The sequence below is a fragment of the Xiphophorus hellerii genome, chromosome 23 (genome assembly GCF_003331165.1).
Source record: "Xiphophorus hellerii strain 12219 chromosome 23, Xiphophorus_hellerii-4.1, whole genome shotgun sequence".
Taxonomy (NCBI): domain Eukaryota; kingdom Metazoa; phylum Chordata; class Actinopteri; order Cyprinodontiformes; family Poeciliidae; genus Xiphophorus; species Xiphophorus hellerii.
The window spans coordinates 16,534,359-16,551,419 of record NC_045694.1 but is presented as its reverse complement, the minus strand read 5'-3'; the positions used below and the strand labels follow the sequence as shown (position 1 = coordinate 16,551,419).

At 38.6% G+C, this 17,061-nt stretch overlaps 1 protein-coding gene across 1 annotated transcript in view; it reads right to left on the bottom strand.

Moving 5' to 3' along the window:
- The window catches only part of diaph1 (diaphanous related formin 1), a 103,260-nt gene that overhangs the window by 4,773 nt on the left and 81,426 nt on the right, over window positions 1-17,061 (bottom strand). The window contains 9 exon segments of the mRNA XM_032554889.1: window positions 5,342-5,431; window positions 9,295-9,428; window positions 9,771-9,935; window positions 10,063-10,187; window positions 10,520-10,649; window positions 11,883-12,122; window positions 12,682-12,783; window positions 13,043-13,137; window positions 13,234-13,329. Of these exon segments, the coding sequence (XP_032410780.1) occupies window positions 5,425-5,431; window positions 9,295-9,428; window positions 9,771-9,935; window positions 10,063-10,187; window positions 10,520-10,649; window positions 11,883-12,122; window positions 12,682-12,783; window positions 13,043-13,137; window positions 13,234-13,329 (1,094 nt within the window). The 3' untranslated portion in view covers window positions 5,342-5,424.

Genomic DNA, 17,061 nt, shown 5'->3' with positions numbered 1-17,061 from the left:
ACTTTAGTTGAGTCTATCCTAAAACAACATTAAAACAATCTTTAACACTGCTTTACAAATTTGTACTTTAGCTTCAACTAGGTAACTCCAAAGGAGCTAGAAGCTGAAAACATAAAAAAAAGGATCAGAATCTTTAAGGCTTTTTTTTTTTTAAAAAATGTCTTACTTCCCCACTTTTCAGACTTTCAGACACTTTTCTGTATTGCAGGTATTTATAAGGATAAAAAAAAAACCTAAAAATTCTGTCCCCCTATGTTCTATTAAAGTCTTAAAAGCAAACTTTTCAGACTTCTTTGTAATTCAAGAACAAAAACCACTTTAATAGATTACAGGTAAGTCAGACTTCTCGGAAGTACGAGGGAATAAGATGTGGTTTAAACCTCGGCTCTGTATCGTGCAGACTGTTTATGGCCCAGAAACACACAGGACTACATAATGATGGTGATGCAGCTAAGATAATGGTGTATCTGCAGATACGGATAGAGCTTGGTTTTCATTTTACCAGGGACACATACCTCCCTCCTCAGGCTGCTGTGGGTAATACACTGCTGCTCTACAGCTGAGGATTGTGGGAAATAGTGACATCATCTAGCATCACTGCAAGTTGTTGAGGAAACTATTGATGCTAAAACATTAAGCATTTTCTGCCTGTGGGGCACATGGTTGCATTTCATTGTGTTTGTGGTTATAGACACATGTGATGTCACCTGCTTTTTCAGTCACAGCTTGATGGACGACCTTTGTCTAGTTGGACTGATCCTGCTTTGCACGTCTGTATGGTAGCTGGTGTTTGGGAGCGTCTGTGAAAGCATTCCATCAGGTGGTGGATTTTCAGACTGCTCAGACAGCGTGTGCCTCTCTCTATTGTTGCTCTGCTCTGTATCTCCTCCTCTCTGTTGTGATTGGTACTTTGTCAGGAAGTCACCTCTATCATTGGATGCTGCACTCAGGGTCATGACCCAGCAGATGGGTCTATAGTGTGTTTAGACACAACATTCCTCCACTTAATTTATCCTAAACAGGATTCTTATTTATTCTCATGAAAAACAGCCAAGCTTTTCCAGACTCAAATTGAAAAAGTTGAGTCTTCTTTGTGTTTACTTTGTCATAAATTCTTAGTTAACTTTAGTATTTATATTCTAAAGACTTAGAGTACACATGCTTATAAAAATATAAAAAATAAAGGGAAGGAAGACGCAAGAAAGGAAATAAGGGTTAGACATAAGGAAGGAATGGAGGTAGGACAGGATGAGACACAAAGAGCGAAGGAGAAGTAGACACTAGAAAAACATAAAAGGAAGACACAGAGGCAAATATAATAAATAGAGGCAGGGCATCAGGAAGGAAGGACAATGGAAAGAGGGAATGGCACAAGGTAGAACAAAAAGACGGAAGGGCATTAGTGAGGAGAAAAACAAAGAATATAAGAAAGAAAAGGAGGATGACATTTAGATAATAGAACGTAGAATCTAAATGCAAGTATTAATCCATGTACTTTTCAACTTTTCCCACACTAATCTAGACTTAAACAATGCTGAAAAAGCATAGACATCCTGTCTGAACACAAATCAACTGATTTTTCAGAGCTGCATTAGTCTTGAATTCATATAAAAATATCAGAAACATTTCAAAACTAAAGATTTGAAGTTGATAGCTTAGATGTTTTGCATACAAAACGTCCATCCTCTAATGTGCGTTTAGCTTTATTCATTTGCATGTCTTTGTATCGGCATGCGAGCATCTGGCGTGTGTGTTTTGTCTTTTTGTGCTTTAGGAAGGAGGGGGTGGCAGACAGACGGAGGGTAGGCAGCTGAGGATCCCACATGAACACAAACACAGATCAGAGGGTACAGGTCAAAGGTGAGTGGGCAGATTGGCTCCACAGCCTCGTGGCACACCATTCAGTAAAACCGCAGTGACACAATGAGCATGACGACAAACTCAATAGGCCCTCGGTGGTCTTTTATTGCTCAGCAGTGTCGTTTGCAGTCACTGCAGCTGTGAGTGGTGGATACAAAGGGGAGGGGAACTCTTCGCATACCGACAGACATTAGAAACAAAATCAGAATGAAAAATATCAGAGTCCAGATTCATAAATTTAGAGTAAAAATATGTTGTCATTGTCATAAAGATGCAAGCCCTCCAACCAATCCAAATGAGGCACAACAACCAGTCAATATGTTTGAAAAACAATTGCATGTTTTTTAACAAATGGTTACTTTTATTGGATTAATTGATATAAGCTATAAACTACAATCAGCTCCTTTAAAATACATTTTCTAAACACTTTAAAAAATGTATATATTAAGAATTGTTGTTTTAATACTTGGGGGTCAGGACATGTACTTCTTTACAGTGATTAAAGTAATCACTGTAAAGATGATTAATCTAAATTTATTATCAGGATTTAATCCAGGGGAAAGACAACTCTGCCTGGAAATGACAGCAGTAGATGGTCAAATATTTATATTAGTCTAATGTTATGTGGAGACGTCTGCCTACTTCTTAGAAAAGCTTAAACATTCATTTCAGTAACAGAAACAAAGACGAAAGTGTTGTAAATCCTGGAGCCCATCAGTGATGCCACTTTACTCCTGGCTACAGAGCTTTGGCATTAACTAGTTTGCCTCAGTTTTGGAAATGTTATCATTTGAAACATGTAAAAAGTGACAAGAATTAATTTTAAAAATATCTGAAACACTCAACTTCACTTCAGGACATCTTAAATAAATACTTATTGGGTCTTTGGAAATGGTTTGTGTCACATCTGATGATGCCAAACTGCACCATCAAGGATTAAACCTAACTAGCTGCAGGGACAAGCAATTAGATTGCAGTAAAGCCATTAACTGGTTCTGTTGGCCCAGGGGAGAGATGCATATTATGTGTCACAATAGCAGGGGTTGGAAAGGATGAGTAATCAAATGAAAATTATTCTTTTATGAGCTGTCAAAGCTGAGGATGTCCCAACTTCATAATCATTTCCAAAAGGATTTTAAGTAAACAATCCAGAGTAATCCTGTGACAAAAGAGTTTTTATATCAAGTTGTTGAAATCTACAAAATCCACTCACATTCTGAAGAGGAGGCAGCCAAGGCTATATATAAAAAAAATTGAAAATTGCCATATACAGTATGTGTCAGCAGAGTGAGAATTAAGATGAATCTCATCCAGCTTCACTAAATAAAGACCTCTGACTCAACTCATCCAGTAAAACTTGCACACACAAAAACAAAATACCATCCTCTAGTGGTGGTGAAGCGGTTTTCTGGCCTCATGCCTTCCAAACACAACATGGGTAACTAAAGACATGACCTTTAAACATGGCTGAGGATAATATAAACTTCTCACAAAGACTGCAAATAAACCACAGCCCAGCTTCAAAAGAGTCAGAAAACTCTGAACTTGGGAAGAGTAAGAAAAAAAAGGACAGTGTAGAAAAGGCGACATTCAGCCTAACACTGCGCAAACTTTCCAGATCATCCTCCTGTAATAATGGGGGAAAATTTGCTTCTTTCTCTCACAGAAATGATCAAGGTTTTCCTGTAAAGGAGTGTTAGGTGCCCAAACAGTGTTATGATGGCTGAGTGAACCCCAGACTGGGCCCCAGTTTCTTTTTTTTCTTCCCGTTCTCTTCTCCCTCCAGTTCGCCCCACACTTTTGTCTCAGTGAATTTGGAAGAAATGCAACAGCGCTGTTTATTACGGCAGAGCTTTCTGCACTCAAATATTTCCTCACTGAGGTCAACTCTGGACCACAGCATGAGTTTTACAACTGCTAGAGCAAGTCAACAACATTATGTAAACACATTTACAGATTAAAATGAAAGCATAAGTAAGAATGAAGTTTTAAAAAAATTCAGATCAAAAGAAAAAAAGCAATGCAGTCTACCCCTCTGACTTTAAGCTACCCTGCGTTGTAACAAAGCTGCACATCTGGCTTCTATTGAGGGACGGATTGGGTTGCACACACTCCTCTACAATTTGAGAACATACACTAAACTGCATGTGAATGAACACACACACCATCTCCTTTGCTTTCCGTTAATGGCCACTGGACATTATCTAACTCGTATGGTAACACATAACTTGCCTGAAACAACAATCAGGTTAAGTTGTTGTCCAAAGTGTGTTCATTGTTGATTTCACTGTCGTGGTGTGACCAGAAGGCCATATGGCTGCACAAATCCACAAATTTGTGGATAATTGCTCCGAGTAAACAGCCAATTTGGCAGAGTAAATCAGCACTATGCCGAGTCTATTTGGGCCTTTTCAGAATTAATTGAACTCTTTCAGAGTTATTTCAACAAGAGATTGAGTAGTTTTAACTCTTTCAAGTGTTAAAATGACCCAATCTCATATTGAAATAACTGAAAGAGCTAAATTACCCGAGAAAGACCAAATAGACTCTGCAGAGTGCTGATTCAGCTCTGCAAAATCAATATAGATCTGGCTTAGTTGAATGACATGTTTTCCTGGATTTATCATTTTTAAGCAGTCTCTAGGACAAGTTGGTTTCTATCTCATACTTCTACACAAACACACACAAATACTTCAAGTACATTAATATTTGAGATGTCAATAATTGTAATGCTCACAAAAATATATTTTTAAAATTTTGAAATCCCCTTCACTGAATGAATACTTTTAAGTACAAGATGAATTTTCAAAGACCTTTCACTAATGTAGGACAGGATTAATTTTATCTATTGTAAGGAAGCAAGTTTGACTGAAAATAACTTACAAATGGCCACTAATCTCCAAAAGATTAACAAAAAAACCCTTAACTTCAGAACAGTAAAGTTTCACCAAATAAGGAAGCAATTACTTTCCAATCTGGCATACTAAGCATAACAACACTTCTTAAAAGAAAAACAAACATTTATAACGTGTATCTTATTTCTTACTCCCTGATGTCCTTTTATTTAAGTTTCCACTCACATTTTGTTTGGTTCTTTCCCTAGTTTTAAATCTCTATTTTCCTATTCTATGACCATACCTTTATCATTTGCCGCAGTGAATTTTTTGCTGCCCACACCCACTCATGGCACCCTCGCTTTACTTTGTTGTTGTGCCAGCATCTGATGCCTCTGGCTTTGTTCTCTGCTACTACATCCCAAGAATTAAACCAACCCGTGCCGCCTCTGAGGCATGCAACAGAGATGAGGAAGATAAAGAAATCTGTTGCTGAGCGTTGACACAGACACACACAGTGAAAAGAGGGGAAATAAGCAAATAAGTCTCAGATGCGGCATGTGTGCCACACCACCAGTAGGTCTAATACACATCTGTCTGGGAGGACAGGAAGCTGAAAGACCACCATGTTTTGTGAGAATGGGTACCTGCTTGTCGAGGTCCTCGCTTCCTTCTGAAAGCAGCACCTGACTGCAGCGCCTCCAACAGGCCATCCATGATACCAGTTTCATCACCCTCTGTAAATAAAAAGAAAACAACACGTTCAGAAATGCATCAACAAATGTCAAGTTATCTTAAGTGGATGTACATGGAAATATCTATCCTATACGCATTCAAAAAAACTACCTAAATCAGAGGGTTGGTATAAATCAGCACCAGTTTCTCATTTTCTTTCCTGATCATAAAAAATTGTTTTTGCTAAATTATCTGGGTTGTCATTTTTCTTACTTGCAAACACATACTTAGAAAATGGATATATGTTCCTGACATGCGGTTGTTTTCATTAACCCAGATAGGCAGTGACCTAGTTAAGCCGTCACTGCTAAAAGCTGCATGGTTCAGTCTGAGGAAGCGATCTTCTGAAAATGTATAAACCCCCAACTAAAAAGACACACCCCATAAAGCCACAAATTCTCCAAAATGCATTTGTAATTGAGGCCTACATTTTAAATTTGTACTGACTGAATATAAATCTGGAGTTTGTGGATGTTTGCCTGTGTCATCTGTGATGGTGGGCTGTCTGTTTGTTTACATCCTGTTCCTCGGCACAGTCTCTGTGTCTGAGGACCATTACCAGACAAAAGTGCTTCATACCTTTGTCTGGTTATGGGGTGCCCGGTGTGTGCATGCATGTGTGTGTGCTTCATAGGCAGCAGTCGGGGGCAGTGTTTAGCACACAGACAGATGCTTTTAATTATGTCTCTCCGACTCTGAAAAGGGACGAAGGGTTCTGGAAAAGGGGCAGTAGGCCTTAGGGTTAAAGGTTTATGCCGTCACCTTCCCAACCCCCAAACATAGAGCACATGCCAAGCTCACACAAACACACAGCGTTTAATCCTGCAGTAAGCCATGCACCAGATGGTCTGTGGTGTCGCCTGTCATGTCTGAGAAAGTCTCTCTGCAAGGCTCACTCTCTGAGTCTTACATGGTTCACATACACCCCTCAATGCCCAAGAGATGGAACTGCACCAAAAGAGCAGAAAAAGAAAACAGACTGCAGTTTTCCTCTTCAGGGTGAACACATCTGGCATATTTCCACTTACGCTAATCACATGGTTGGCTTAAAGCAGTCGTGCAGGCACAGAAACACACAAACCTACTTGTGAAAATAAACTGGAGGCACTTCTGAGGTCAAACAGTAAACTGGCTGTTTACTAGATATGCTTTTCTTGGTCTCAGGAAACACCCAAAGAAAACTAAAAAAGATGTAGCGAGCCCATGCTCTCTTGCACTTTGTTTTTCCAGTTATTGCTGACAACATACAGTATTGGATCTTTTAAACTGAAAAAAAAAAAGTTGAACAAAGTTCAACTTGTTAATAAGAAAGGTGTAAAGTGTGAAAACTTTCCAGGATTCAGCCACGTTGGAGAGATCATGGCAAGTTAGTCAGGATTAATGTAGATAATTATATATGTTTAAAGGAATTTGTTTTGTGATTAGATGTTGAAAAATGCTTCTTAAATCAATGTGGCCAAAGCTAAAGCATCAAAAACAAGGTGGCTTCTCGTACATAAACAGCAGAGTGCATGAAACGGAGTAGCAGCACTTAGAGCAACTAAGATGGTAAGACGGATTAATTAGTGCAATAGCATTAGAGTGTGAGTTTTTAAAGGTGTCTATCTGGATCGGATCTGCTGAAACCCACACACACACAGGCATGTTCCTGTGCAACAAATACACCCACCCACTTTTCCCTCCTCTCCACTCACACGTATCCTCAGATACACATTGCACAGTGTCTTTTGTGAAGCAACAGCACCTCTAGTGGATGTTCACACAGTTGCTAATGAGAATATTAATGACATAATTTACTAAATGAAGTAGACTGTAAACAAAGAATATAACATATTGTGAAAAACACGACAGTTGAGAGATGGAGACAGGATTTTTATTTTTCTAATGTGCTAAAACAGAATCCCTCTTTCACAGCATCCCTGTTTGAGGCAAGCCAGGCTTATCCCATTTCATCCTCTCATATCTCATGCTTTTCTCCTACCTTCATCTTACCCTCTTTTCAAAGCGACGACAACACAGCCTAATCCGCAGCAAACCATCTGCTGCTGCCCTGCTCTCCTCCATCCCCTCCCCCCTCATTGCTGCTCTGTTCACTCTATGTGTGGAGTGTGAGCACTCCCAGTGGCAGTTCCCATACCAGCACTTGAATTTGTTCAAACCACATCAGCACACACCCTTTATGAGAACACGAGGTCTCCAACAGCCTTTTGCGGACACCACTGACATCTAGTTGTAAATATATGGTACAGCAGCCGTCAGATCTAGTGAGTGCAAACATCACATTTGAAGTCCAGAAGGAGAATGTGAACCTTTGGGTGTAGCATCAAACTCCTGACCCTGTTCACCATTCTGACCCCCAAGGCCTTCAGATATAGTCAAAACACATGATTAGATAATTTAAGTATGTGAGGAGCTATAGCCTTCACAGACTCCCTGAAGAATGAGCCATTCACAGCAGCTCATAGTAACTATCATCATGTGTTTAAACACGTGCATACTGAGTCACATAGGAATGAGAAGGCCACAAACTGCAAACATACACTGACCTTTCCAGGTTTTTTACAAGCATTTGGGATTTACACACAGAGACCAAAAAAAAAGACAGAAGCATTAAGTGAAATCATGATATAGTGACAGCATGTGAGATAGCAAATCGGAGGAACAAATAAAAGCAGAGAGATATCAGCGTGTTAAAGACCAGCTACTGAAAGGACACTTTGTTCAACTAAATCTTAGTATGAGGGTAATAAACAAATGCAAAACAAAGAGCAGGTGTGCACATATCAGACTGATTTGTGTATGGTTGAATTCAAATAGGGGGTGTTGAATGACTCCAGGCTGCAGGCGCAGTCAAAAGTGCCACCTGTATGTAAATGATCTCTCACTCACACTTGGGCTTATCTTTCAAGTTCTATGAAGTTACTATAGTGTGTGCTTCCAGAGGATGACCATGAAATTTAATCACTATCAGCAACAAATGTTTCAAGTTTTTCAACATGAATGAAACAATATCCAGAGTAGGGCTTCTTTTAAAGTGCACTTTACATGAATGGCAGAAAAATAAATAGGAGTCAGAAAAAAAAGATGACATGCCAGATGGGACATGGAGGAGTAGGTCAAACTCCATAAAAAACTTTTGTTAAGCTACAAACACAAAAAGAAACCACTCATATTAGCCAACAAAGTTCTTTTTAGCACATGAGCAAAGCAAAACAGAATCAGTCACTAGATGAAATGCACTGAGGCTGTAAAAAGTTTGACCCTGGAAGAGCAGAGTCTCTGGAGAACCCAAATGGAGCCAGAAAGAGGAGGAATGTACTAAAAGTAGGTCACAGCCTGAAAGAGGGGGAAAAGTCTCTGTGCATAAATGTGTGTCTGCAAGGCAGGATTTGAGTGCTAACTCTGTGCATGAAGGGATGAGAGTGGTGGGTTGTATTACATGGGGCAATACGCTAAGAGCATTTATAGCATCAAATAGAAGGCTGGAAATCTGCAATTGCTGATAAAGACATTTAAGTTGCTCTTTTAAACCACATTTATGTCATGAAAGAAAATCCCCCAAAACTTTAGAAGCGTGAAAAAGGGTCAAGCCATTATTGTATCCACCTCCGTGTCTTCACTTTATCTGAAGCTTCAATGTTCGTTGCTTCAAAACAAGTCAGCAACATCAGATTAACTCTGGTCTATAAATATGGAAGGCTTCATCATCCACACTCACACACTGACACACAAACATATTACGCAGAAGTGTGGACTCTGACTGCCCCCAACTGGAATGTGAGAGAAATACAAATTGAGAGATGTGGATTGTGCGAGTCTGCTTCAGTCAAACACAGGTAAAAACAAAAGACTCTGCAATCATGACCTGCAGTTGATGTCGGGAAGCTGGCTTCTTTTCAGTTTCTCCTCTTTCTCCTTCTCTGCTTTTTCTCTAGCCAGCTTGGCCTTCCTGATCTTCTCTTCAGCTTCCTTCCTCTTCTGGTTCTCTTTCACCGCTTGCTGTAAAAGGAAGAAAAAAAAGCACAGCAAATATAACTAAGACAGTGCAAGAATAGAAAGAAGTATTTCAAGTCTATGCATCATCAGTAAAGAGGCATCTGAAGAGGATGTGAAATGTAAACAAAACTTCAAAAACAGAATGATGGTTACAACCTGTAGCAGGTAAAACAAGTAAAATGTTCCAGAGGCGAATTTACTGTTAAAACACAGAATAAACTGACATGATTGAAGTCTGGTTTTAATTGCCTGTCATCTATGACATATTTCAAACTCCATTTTTATACACCATCTGTAAAGATTTCAGTATTTAAACTAAAACAACAATTTTTTCCAAGCACACACCTGAAACATGTTTGTGAAGTTGTGGAGGTCTCCAAAGAACTCCTCCACTGACATCTTTCTTGGATCAAAGACGAAGTAATCTCCAAGTTCAGTGTATTGCTTCTCCATATTTTTATGCATCCCATCCAATTTCTCATACTGTTCTTGAGCGTAGGCTACAAAACTGTGAAATCATACAGTTAAGGTACGTAAAACTCACATCCCAGTCAGCTAGTTGTTGAAATAATATAAAATTTGTTGTGTTTTTTTTCTAATAAGAATACTGGTATTATATCAGATAGACAAAGGATATAGACATCTTTTCCGCAAAATGGTCATTTTCATTTTGTGCAGGAGGGAAAGTTTCCAGATCTTTCTGCAGACTTTTGATCTGACGCCCAATTTGCTCCAAATTCTTCTGAATCGTCTCTGCAGAAACTGCATGACAAAAAATAAAAAAATTAAAAATTTTAAGACTGTAATATGACCACATCAGATTGCATTAGAAATATTCAATATATGCTAATAATAATAAGCTTTAAGTATTGAAATCATTCTCACACATTTCTGACTATGGATAAATAGCTGAATCATCATTTATAAGTTATATGGCATTTAAAATCTCAAAATATTTCATTTATTACATAGAGATTACAGTAGAAAAATGCAGCCTCAACCATCTTAAATACATGTCTTGTAGGTAAAACCAGGTGAAGTGGATAGTTAATTGCTTAAACTGGATTAGATTAAAGGCTGAGTGTCCTATATACCTCTGCTGGCCTTTTCCACATGAATAAGCTCTTCAGGAAATTTCATGACATCAGGATACTGCTCAGTGCAAACATCGGCAAGAAAGTGGAGCAGCGTCTGCTTCAGATCAGCTGACTTGGTGTCGCGCAGCTAATGGAAAACAGAATCGATTTTAAAAAGGATCACATGAAAAAAAAAAAAAATCAATCAAACATCAAATGCCTGCATGTTTTCTGTTTTCCTAAGTCTGACTTTGAGTGTTAAAGTTAACAGGAAGTAGGCACTGAAACTAGATAAATTACTTAACACCCTCCATTAAAATTTTAAATACCTCCTATCACTATCAATAAACTGTGTAAAATTATTTGGCTGATGAAATTAGTGCCAAATTAGTGTTAGAGATATGACTAACACTATTCATCTCTCCAGAACTTTAGTGTATTGAATCTTATGTGATGATCTGAGAAGTGTGGTATGCATTTGTATTCTGCTCCCTTCATTATCAAATCTAAATCCAGCTCTAGATTTAGCTCTAGTCCATGTTTCTTTGGATGGACTTTGCTGAAAAATACACGAGTCAAAAAAACCCAAAAAACATCCCAAATTCAGGTGCGGTTAGACTTGAATTTTCCCCGTTAGGGACAATAAAGGTTATTTCTATTTTATTAATTTCTATTCTAGATGCAAATGCATGAGTTAGAATGGCCTAGTCCAAGCCCAGGCCTATATCCAAATGAGAATTTGTGGCAAGAAATTGAAAATTACGATTATGCATTTGGCAGACACCTGTTATTTAACGCAACTTACAAATGAACAAATAACAATTCAGTTAAAATTAAAGTTAACAATAAGTTACGTAGAAAATACTAGTTAGCCTTGGTTAGAGGTAGCAGTGTGATGGTACAGGAAGGAAGAAAATGTATATTTGGAAGTGCAGAAAGAAATGTGCAGTACGTAAGGTAAGGAAGTACAGGATACGTGTTAGGGGGAGATGCTTCTCGTGTTGAATTCTCAGTGGGTCATTTCATGTGGAAATGTGGCAGAGAAAGCCAAAGCTACTCGTGGCTTTAAGTGCAATAAAAGTGGGTTCTGCAAAGCACTGGTACAAGTAGCTGAATATAAATTGATTCCACACTTTTCAGATCTTTTGTTGCTAAAAAATAATTTTACAGTTGGTTTGTGTTGGTTTATGACATCAGAAAGAAAATGCACTGAGACTATTGGGTGTAACATAACATGACAAAAAGGAGTATCAATAGTTTTGCAAAGAAAGAACTATGCATAAGAGTCCATTATTCAGGTCATTGTTCAATATTTCCATATCAAAGTCCTCTTGAGGATAAGTATCCATTTCTCCCCCTAAATAACATATCTATTCTTCACCTTGCACAAATAGGATATGGAGAAGCCGAATGCGGCTCCATTTCGAGAGCCGGAATTCATGTAGTTCCCAACTAGAAGGATGATCTGCAGCAGCTTGGCAAATGTGTTGCTATTCCTGAGCTCTTCACAGGCAGCCGTCACAGCCACCACATCTGGCTTGATGTTGTTTTGCTGCTCCTCAAACTGCAACTTGAACTGGATGGCCTGAAGCCGTGGCATCAGTCGCTTCACACTGGACATCTGGAGAAACCAGAGTATGGACGATTAGAGGGCCCTTCTTGGTGCAGTGGTTGCCAGTATGTGAGTGAGTGTATTAACACAGATGTGCATTAGTAACAGTCAATCTAAGACAGCTGAACAATACAAGCTTTCTTTGTGGGCATGAGAATATTTTGTGTCCCGTACACTGGCAGTGCTCAGTGTCAACATTTTAAATGTGATGATGTCAAACCAATGTCTCTGGTATGTTTGGGCTTAGTCATCACATATACAGTATATACACATATAAATTAAACTATTAGGTCCAGAACATTCGGATACTTAAACTAGTTGCCATTTAGGCTGTTCACAAAAACAAAACGGCTATGTATAATTCATTAGACTCCAGTATTCGCGGGGGTTAGGGATCACAGCCGCTCTGAATGGCTAAAACCCAGAATTACACGAAACTCTGAAAACGTTTATATCTGCTCATTTTAAGAGTTCATAACACCAAATATACCTTAATATGCACATATCTTGTGTTTCATTCATTGTGTTTTATATTTATTTGCATGTGTGTGTGATGATAATTTCTTACCACTACTCCAAACTGTTCAGACTCAGCCAGATCATCGTATTCATCCTTCATCTCTCCAAGAACACTTAGCTGCTCAGGACCCGGAAGCTGTTTTAACAGGTTCTATGTGATACAGAGACCAAAATAGAAGATTATATAATGTATGTCTGAAGTTACTACTTTAAAAATGCATGTCTGACTATTTATAAAATAAACTGAGACATGGAGAAAATAGAAAATTAATTAAACGAATAAACATGTAGAGTTTAGACTCCTACATAACTGCATCCTATTATATGTAATTTTTAAAGGACAAGGCAACCTTTTTTATTGGGTGCAAATATAAAATAAAATGGTATCTAAAATGGTATGATCTTGGTACCTGAACCATGGACTCTGTGAGAATCTTCTCATTGACTTGCAAGATTGCATTCTTGATCTCCTCGTAAGGAAGACGGAATGATCCCAGAAAAATTGCTACATGAAGACACAAAGAAAAACATTGCCTCATGAACAAAAACAAAAGAAAGTACTTCTAGATAAAAAAAAAAAATTTCTGTAGAAGTGACTTACAGAGATTTTGTGAAGATTTCGAATCAAGAACCTTTAGCTCCTTCACCTTCTTCTTCTGTGTCTGTTTTTCCTGTCCACCATCCTGGTCTTTTTTAACTGGAGACAATAAAAGAAAACAAGAGGTCATTCAAACCTTCTTATTCACATAAGGCGACTGTGGAGCATAAATAGGTGTATGATAAGTATTGCTGAAGGATAAAAACCGATAGATTAATATGCATCACAATGCCTGTATGATGCATATTAAAAGTGACAGAGTTGGTACGGCCTTTGCCGTTTTCACTCTCGTCCAACTGTATGATGTCACTGAGGTGTTAGATTTTTGTTTGAGCTGCCCCGGGTAATACCAAACTAACATGAAATGGCTTAAAAATGTGGGTAACGTCTCTGTTGAGCTTGGGCTTTTTAAATGTGGCCAGACATCTGCTTACTGTGGGGCATTCAGAGATTGCATTAAACTTATGCATCTGCACGCACACACAAACACTGAGAAGAGACACTTTAGATTAACTGGTTCTGACAAGGTCAGAGTTGTGACTGTAAGGATGTGTCAGTGTGGGGGTGGATATGAACTGGATGAAAATTAAGAGTGAAAGATGAACAGTCACGTGGGCTTTGGCCACGTAACAGCTTGCTGTTTCCAGGCACATTGGGTCTAAGGTCAGCAGAGTTCTGGATGTCACAGCTGTCCTGCTGTTCCTGTCAGGAAATATCTACTCAATCACTGCTTATTAATTTATGATCACAGAACTGACAATGCCTCAAAAGTTTAAGGACTCGAAGTAAAAACTATTAAGCGTCCATCCTTTTCTGTACCAATTTTGATTTCTGTAATGATAAAAAATGGCTGATCTCACATCTAAGTTTTGGTTTATCCCCAAGTGAGTAGATAAGAGCGGCTTTATGGGGAATTCTGCCACCACACACTACATTAAGATGAACAAAAAGAACAAGATAGGAATAATTAGATGTTTTTAAGTGTGATGGCCAGAATGTAAATGCTAGATGAGGACACAATTTAAATACAAATTGAATATCGGTGTCATGAGCTAAAATCATCTCATGTTGGGACTGAATTCAGGCCAGAATGTTTAGGTGGTTAAATGTGATCATGTACTAGCTCTGTTTTAAGCTCTTTAAACTGACCTTAGAACTAGTTCTTGTTAAATGAGAACTTCTAGAGCACTGCTGGTCAGGATGACTCTATAGCTCTCTTGTATGGTGCTTCTACACCATAATGTAAAGTACTACTAAAGCAAAGTATTGCCTTGTACAAAAAAAAGACAAGAAATCAAACAGACAAATCTATTTTCACTTGTGTTACTAGCAGCATAAGACCCAACCTGCTTGTTGCACAGCCTATATGCATTAATTTCTTTATTATCATGGTGCACAATTTATTGAAGAGGCCTGATTCAAACAGTGGAAGTGTCAGCAGTCACCACATAGTCACATAATTGCCACAGGATAACAGCTCTATTCATCCACAAGTCCGGCCAAAGAGTCCTCTGTCTGAATGAGAGACGGCAGTCAGTTCAACAGTCTGTGAACTGCCAATAGTCCTAATGAGGACACCATGTCCTCATTTAGATACACACAGGGAGAAGAGTGTGTCACTGGGTTTAAGATCATTTGCCTCAGCAGTAGCTTCCACTTTATGAAACGTATCTCACAGAAATAAGAACTTTTCAACAACAAACAATTTTCATTGTTTTAGTATATTTGGGATTATGAAAACAGCCTGTGCCTGTGTGCATGGTTACCACATAAAGCACTATTGTGTATCCAATACTTTTCACAATCCCTGCAGGAAACTAAGGCAGGAAGGTAACCAATATAGACACAGGATAGGAAAATCCACACATCAATAAGGAAATAACATCTTTGCACAAACACATAACCACAGCAAGCCACAGCTGAACATATTACAGGAAGAGAGATGAGATTTTTTTAAAATCTATATCTAAACCAATTTTCATTTCTGCAAGACACAAAATTGGAGAAAAAGTATTTCTACAAACAGTAATAGGAAAATGTACAACATTCAACAGTAACCATGTTTCAGCAAATCTGTAAGAAAAGTAAAAACTACAGCTAGGCCTTTCACAACAAGCAATAAGTCGCACGATGTATTGAAACAGGCTCAACAATTTCCAATTCCACGACTGAACTGTTTTCTCCCTTCTTCTCCCAAAATTGGATGACAAAAGTTTTCAATTTGGTGCATTGGTGTTAATTGGCACTGTTTTTAAGGACAATTTTGTTTACAAAGACTTCACAATTTATTTTATTTGTTTTTTTTTTCTGTTTTAAAAAATGTCTTTCAGTTCCAGTGTTAAATGTTCATCTGAATTTAACGTTTATTAATCTTTGAGAATGTGTTCTTACATTATTATGCCATTATGTTGCTTGAAAATGCTCTCAAATCAGCAATATTATACTCCATCGCAATAACTTCTGGGACAATTTATCATCCAGCAAACTTTATTATTGTGACAGTGATAAATAAATAAACTTATTTATTATTGCACAGATTTAGGATACTACAAAATCCCTCTGAGCAGGACTGGTGACCCAGTGGAAGCATCATGTCAGTGGGTCAGTGTGTGTGTCTCAGAGAGAGGCAGACCTAGAACTGAAGCATATGTGTGGATGTACAGAGCTACAGCTCGGGCTGCGCCTTAGCCAATAGACGCAGCCTGAGCTGTGTTGACATCATAGCTGATTCATAAAATGGGGTCTGGTGTGCAGACTGTAAAATGGCTGCTCCGTGGTTTCTACATGTACAAGGGCTTTTCATTTATGAGCCGATGGCACCTCTGGCGGCAACTACAGAGCATTGCATCCTGTTACACTTAGTCATAGTGGGGGAGGAAAGAAAGATGATGGAGGCAGAACACATGTCTGACCAGACACACACACATATGAACATTTCCAGCACAAAACAATTGTGGAGTGCTGAAAACACATGAAAGAAATGTTTTTATGGTCCGTTTTGCTTATAGTCAACAAAAAACAGGTTTTAATGCAAAAACAAACCAACTTTGCTTCAACACAGACGGACACACAATCCTCTTTTCCTGGAACACCCCCACCTTCTTCTCCCCTCGACAGCTGCTTGGCACCATGTGTGTCTGCGTGTGTGGGTGTGTGAGTGAACGCACACTGGCAGGGGCTGTGTGTGTGTCATGGTAGAAATTCTTCTATTGCTGACATCTGCTTTTAATTATGTGGAGAGACCAAAAAAATGCAGAAAGTTGGAGGGGGGGAAAGGAAAAAGAGGGGGCTTCAGCAGAATCACGAGGAGCCAAGTCATGATGGGGATTTTGTCAATACGTAACAAACTGTGTGTCAGTGTTTGTGTGTCCGTCTGCACAAAGAGGAGTCTGTTTATCAGTTAGTGAGCTCAGAGAGTGTCCTTCACCCCATTTCAGCTAGCTTTCCATTCTCATTCCCTCACTCCTTAAAAGGACAAAAATGTGGAGTGGAGAGAGTGATGTGTAGCCAGGCTTAGTTGAAACATAAAAGAAAAAGAAATATTGGAAGAAAAGGAGGGGTAGAAAGAGATGAACAAAGAAATTAAAAACATAAAACTCTTTCATATCTTTCCAAGCTGAACCTAAAGCATGCACTCAAAAGAAGTTTCATCCCTCTTTCATAAAGCAAAACCTTTTCTCTTCACTACGGCTTTTTCAGCCTTTTCATGTAGCCTATTCATCCTTTCATCACCACTCCCTGTTTGTAGATCCCAGTGGTTTATTTTTAACCCGCTAAAAGCTTACAGATGATGTGTTTCATTGTATATTTGTAGCATCAAGAGTTTTTCAT